Genomic DNA, 6,114 nt, shown 5'->3' on the forward strand with positions numbered 1-6,114 from the left:
ATCCGGTAACATTTTTATAATAACCATTTCATTAAAAATAGTTCAAAAGTCACATAAGAAAAATTCCTGCGTCGACAGAACCCGCCAGGGTCCGGAGGCAGGCGTTATGAGTATTGCTCTAGGGACATATATAGTTCTTATGGAAGGGATGCTCGTATAAACTTCGGAGAGGGCTCATTTGATTGGAAATTGGAAGTTCTTGTTCACTTTTGTGTCAAAAGAGATCGGAGGGTAACTAGCCCCCTCCTCATTCACGCCCTAAATACATCAGATAAAAATTTTTTTACAGAAAATTTGGTAAAAATAGTTCAAAATTCAGATAACAAAAAACTCCGGTGTCGACACAGCTCCCCCCCACCCCCCGGGCCCAGGGGTAGGCGTTGTAAGTTCTGCCCTTGGGGCATGTATTGTTGTTATGGAAGGGATGCTCGTATAAACTTCCGAGAGGGCTCATTTGATTGGCAATTGAAAGTTTTAATTCACTTTTTAAGAGTCAAAAGTGATTGGAGGGCAGCTAGCCTCCCCTAACACTCCATTTTTTCCCAGAGGCACTTCATATAGAAGGGGTCGTCTTATAAACTTCAAAAGTTGCTCATTCAATTGGAAATTGAGAGTTCTAGTGCCCTTTTTAAGAGCCTAAAGTAATCAGCGTGCAACTGCTCCCCCCCCAACTTGAGGTAGCCATTTTGTTAAAAATAGTTCAAAGATAATATAAAAACTCCTTTAAGTATGGTCATTTCGTTAAAAATAGTTCAAAGGTCAGATAAGAAAAACTCCTGTGTCGACAGCCCCCCCTCCGAGCCGGGGGAGGCGTTGTAAGTATTGCTCTGGGGGCATGTATGGTTCTTATGGAAGGTATGCTCGTATAAACTTCAGAGAGGGATCATTTGAATGGAAATTAAAAGTTGTAGTTCATTTTTTCAGAGTGAAAAAAGATCGGAGGGCAACTAACCCCTCCCGCCCTCCACGCCTTTGGAGGTATCGAATGGACAATTCCATCAGATAAAAATTTCAGGTTTCCATTTTGTTAAAAATAGTTAAACCATAAGATGTTAAAACTCCAGGGTCGACACAACCCCCAGGGCTCAGGGACAGGCATTGTAAGTTATACTCTAGGGATATATATGGTTCTTATTGAAGGGATACACGAATAAACTTCAGAGAGAGTTCATTTGATTGAAAATTGAAAGTTCTAGTTCACTTTTAAAGAGTCAAAAGAGACCGAAGCTTAATCTAGTCCCCCCGCCCTTTTCCCCCAAACTAATCCGATAAAAATTTAGAGATAGCAATTTTGTTAAAAATAGTTCAAACATCAGATAATAAAAAGTCCGAGGTTGACACAAACCTATTTTTTCACTTTGATATTGTTACTTTGATATCAGTTTTTATACTTTGATGAATATTTGATTTTTTTTTAAAGTTTGATTTTTAAATAAGAAATTTTTTAAAAATTGAATTTTTTTGCAATCAAAAACGAACAAAAATTAATTAAAAAAAAAGTTTCCAAAAAATAAGTTTTTCAAAGAAAAGTAAAGGCCATTTTAAACTTGAGCTCAGCAGATACAAATACCTTTTAAAATTCAAACTCAAAATGACCAGAAATTATTATCAAAGAATAAATGAAACCCAAAACGAACAGAAATTAAATAAACATCACAGCAAAAACATATCACAAATAATAATCTAAATGAATAAATAAATATTAAAGCGAGCAATACTTAGATTGAATATGAAAATCAAGCTTAAAACGAAAAAAAATATTTTCTATTGAAGTATAAATGAAACTTAAAACGAACAGAAATGAAAAAAACAATCAATGCAAACAAACATACAATAGATATTAATGTAAATTAATAAATATATATTAAAACGAGTGAAACTTAAATTGAATATGCAAATCAAGCTTGAAACAAACAAAAATCACTACAAACAAGATTTTTGGTATGACCTCCTTCTTTCACTGTAAAAGTCTAAAACCTACTGCGTCATTGGCGCTTTACTGAAAACTATATGCGTCTTGAACAGTCTTAGAAAGTATAAACAACATCAAATTGAATATTTGATGTATAATAGTATTAATTCTCCAAAGATCCATCAGTTCAAGAATTTATTTCACTGTAATTGTACTTTTATTTTCAATGCTTTAAGAACTGGAAAAGAAAATATTTGTAATATAATTGTGTTTTCAGTTAAGCGGCAATGACGCAGTAGGCTTTTGATTTTTATTTACAGTTAGGAAAGGAGGCAGTATCCAAGCACTTGTTCGTAGGGAAACTATATTCGTCTTTAACAACTTTAAAAAGAGCTAATAAATTAAACTGAATATTTGATGTATAACGATGTTAATTGCTGAAAGCTCATCAGTTCAAAATGTTATAATTTAATGTTTATTTTCAATATTAAGTACAAAAGAAAATATTTGTCATAAAATTGGTTTTTAGTAAAGTGCCAATGACGCAGTAGGTTTTAGACTTTTACTGTGAGAGAAGGAGGTCATACCCAAACTCTTGTTTGTGGTAATTTTTGTTCGTTTCAAGCTTGATTTGCATATTCAATTTAAGTTTCACTCATTTTAAGATTTATTTATTAATTTACATTAATATCTATTGTATGTTTCTTTGCAATGATTATTTATTTAATTTCTGTTGGTTCTAAGTTTCATTTATACTTCAATAGGAAAATATTTTTTCATTTTAAGTTGATATTCATATTCAATCTAAGCCTTAAATCGCATTAAGATCTATTTATTGATTTATATTATTACTTGTTGTATGTTTTTGCTATGATTGTTTATTTAATTTCTGTTCGTTTTGGGTTTCATTTATTCTTTAATAGTAATTTCTGGTCGTTTTGAGTTTGAATTTTAAAAGGTATTTGTATCTGCTGAGCTTAAGTTTAAAATTGCCTTTACTTTTCTTTCGAAAAACTTATTTTTTGGAAAGTTTTTTTTGAATTAATTCAAAATAAAAGTCCATGTAAATATCTTCTTACACCTTTCCATTTTGTAAGAAAATCAGTGATTATAACCATCTTTTGCCTCTTGCCCTTGGAAGATGATTTATAATTGGGTTGTTATGGTAAGGAAAGAATTCCTATGTCGGGGCATTTAAGCCTTTTGTCCAAACGTTTTATATGAGCCTCACATCTGTCATCAAGGGTGATAAATCCCGCTTCTTAAAAAAGACGAACGTAAGGCATTTGCAATTAAAAATAATCTTCAGGGCTCTTTTAAATCTATTTAATTCTATGCCTATTTTCTTTGGTCAGGTTATAATGATAAATGGCACACGGATATTTCAATAAAAATTGAACAAAGGATATGAAAATACGGAAAAGATAATTTATTGGGTGTCTCATTTTGAAAGAAGCTTAAGGTGAGTAAGGGATGGGTTGGCCGTCTTGTGATGTTATCAATGTAGATATCCAACTTAATTTATTTATAATAAAATCATTTATAGTTATTAAGAATATATGATTATTACTGAATTATAATTACTAAGAATTATAAACCCCTTGTATTTAAAATAATCTCCTTAAAATTACTATGACCAAATAAATTTTATATCATCCTCAAAGATGTCATAATTTTCTTTCATATTTATTAAAACAGAGAGAAACAGGACCTCTTGCTTGGAAAATGATAAAACCAGGATAATGAAATTAAGAGTGAATTGAAAATTAAAGTGTTAGACAGACCTAATATTAATAGTCAAGGACCCACGATAAAGAAAGATCACTAGAAAATATGCACCAGGCTTCAACAAGCTAAAGAAGGTTTGAATATAGAATCTTGGGCAGAAACAAGCACTGAACAAAACTCTGGTGGCGCATTCAAAATTCCTTGCGCCAATGGCAAAAAGGGCGTGTCTGCAGAAAAAGGAAAAAAATAAAGATTGGGCCATAAAGACCGGAGCCAGCAGCTCTCCCACTTTCTGCCAAACTTTCGAAATCCGCCAATGGGGCCGAGGTCGTTTTTGGCAGTTGTCCACCAATTCTTAAATTGACCGCCAGGTCACCTGCGTGAATCTGGCAATGGGACAGCTAGAAGCACTTGCTTTATGATGCGGTCATTGGGTCTTCTAAGGACATGACCAAGCCAACGCAGTCTTCTCTGTTTGACAATCATGGCGGCGGGTTCGATGTTACAGCAGCAGTGGCACGCATCAACATTTGAGATTCTATCAGAGTATCGAATCCTCAGGATTTTTCGTAGACAGCGGTGGTCAAAGACTTCCAAATCATTGAGATGAAGCGCCTTCATCTCCATTCTCTTCAGAACAGATCTAACAGCCGCTTTATAGACAGAAATTTTTGTCTTCATACTGATCTCCCGCTGGATCCACAAATGGCAGTGGAGTTGTGAGAAGATGGCTTGGGCTTTATTGATTCTGTTCTGTATGTCAAGGTCACAGCCTCCACGAGAGTCTATTATTGAGACAAGATAGGTAAAGCTGTCGAATTTTTCCAATTCTTGTCCGTAAAGCACAAGCTGATAATCCGACTGTATGATTAGGTCCATGACTTTAGTTTTGGCCGTGTAGATTTTCATACCCAGTAGCCGAGAGAAATGTGGTACTTCATTTAACATTGCTTGGATAGTTGCTGGATCAGCAGCAAGAGCGTCGATGTCACCCGCTTAGTCCAGGTCAGACACGTTAATGCCCAATCCCATAACAACTCCATCAAAACTCGAGAGTGCACTCTCTAGAATCCAGTCTATACAGTAGTTAAACAGAACAGGGGACAATATGCACCCCTGTTTTACACCACTTTCAACATTGAAGGGCTCAGTTTCTTCTCCCAGCACTCTTACTGTCGATTGCAATGCTTGTAGTAGGCCTTCAACAGCTCCATGAATTCAACCGATATACCATCCTCCAACATGATTCGCCAAAGGTTATTGCGAGTTACAGAGTCGAAAGCAGCCACAAATTCAAGGAACATGTTAATTATGGGGAATTTGTAGCGTTCACACTGTTGGAGAATAAGGTGAAGAGCGAAGACCTGGTCAGTACAACCTCTCCCTCTTCGAAATCCTCATTGATTTTCACGTGTCTGCCTATTCCTTGCTTCCTCGAACCTTTTAAGCAAAATCATTGCAAATACTTTGGTAACCATATCCATAAGTGATATCCCTCGGTAGTTTCGGCTGTCGCATTTGTCCCCCTTTTTAAATACTGGGACTATTATTGACACCTTTCAATCAGACTAGAAGGTCTTCTTCTCCGATATCAGACTGAAGAGGGTTTCTAGTTGCTCCGTTACAACGTGTGGCGACGATTTGTAGACCTCGGGAGGGAGACCATCTTCTCCAGGAGACTTATTGTTTTTTAGCCGTTTGATCACGTTTAGTATCTCTGAAGATGAAGGTGGTGCCATGTCGATTTCATATGGCGGTCTTTCAGCTGTTGTTGGCAGCATCGGTGTTGCTTCTTGCCCATCTGTATTTTGATTAAGCAGGTCTTTAAAGTGATTCTTCCAGTGATCAAGTTTACCTTGCATGTCAGGGATCACACTTCCTTGAGCGTATTTTAAGGGACTAGCGATGGATGACTTTATTCCAGTTATTTCTTTGAGGGTTCTAAACAGCCTACTCGTGTCATTATTTCTGGCTGCTTTTTCCATCTCTAAAGCAATCTCATCCCAAAATTGTTGCACTCTAGCCTATGTTGTACTCTAGCCTATGTTGTATAGAACTCTCAAAAGAAAAAAGTTACCTGTGAGAAAAAAAAGGTAATTTATATCACAGGGAATTGCTCGTAAACTTGTCGATCTCGCCGCTGTTGGGGAGCGGGATCGCGTCGCTTACCGGGGACGCCGTAGTAGGCACAAAATTTCTGTGAGTATTCATTTCTTCATAGATTTTTCATGGGGATTTAATTAACCGAGGAGTCCCCTCCCCCGTGGGCTCCTCCTCCTTTCTCAACATTCTTAAAAATAACCTATGTTGTACTCTAGTACCGCAAGGTGCCTCAAATTCAAAATTGCGGACGAAAATATAAGTTTGTAAAACTGAGAAGACATGGTCATTGAAACAGGCTATTCTGTATATTCGGAATAATATCCTGTCGTCTCATATCACTTATTTGTATTTTATAATATTCCTTTAATTTC

The 6,114-nt window shown here is 35.9% G+C and overlaps 2 protein-coding genes across 2 annotated transcripts; both read right to left on the bottom strand.

The window, feature by feature from the left end:
- Nucleotides 1-4,012: 4,012 nt before the first annotated feature.
- On the bottom strand, nt 4,013-4,588 carry LOC148946346 (uncharacterized). Its single transcript, XM_089097673.1, has one exon. It carries the CDS (start codon nt 4,586-4,588, stop codon nt 4,013-4,015), a length of 576 nt encoding a protein of 191 aa, XP_088953799.1.
- Nucleotides 4,589-5,208: 620 nt separating this feature from the next.
- LOC148946347 (uncharacterized) lies at nt 5,209-5,625 on the bottom strand. Its single transcript, XM_089097674.1, has one exon. The coding sequence runs from the start codon at nt 5,623-5,625 to the stop codon at nt 5,209-5,211; it is 417 nt and encodes a 138-aa protein (XP_088953800.1).
- Nucleotides 5,626-6,114: the final 489 nt, after the last annotated feature.

The sequence above is a fragment of the Artemia sp. Qi Xiang Cuo genome, chromosome 12, assembly GCF_049724085.1.
Source record: "Artemia sp. Qi Xiang Cuo chromosome 12, ASM4972408v1, whole genome shotgun sequence".
NCBI classification, from domain to species: Eukaryota; Metazoa; Arthropoda; class Branchiopoda; order Anostraca; family Artemiidae; genus Artemia; species Artemia sp. Qi Xiang Cuo.

Excerpts from the sequence above, each read along its gene's own strand:
- LOC148946346 (XM_089097673.1), bottom strand. The coding sequence starts at position 4,588 with ATGTTAAATGAAGTACCACATTTCTCTCGGCTACTGGGTATGAAAATC.
- LOC148946347 (XM_089097674.1), bottom strand. The coding sequence starts at position 5,625 with ATGGAAAAAGCAGCCAGAAATAATGACACGAGTAGGCTGTTTAGAACC.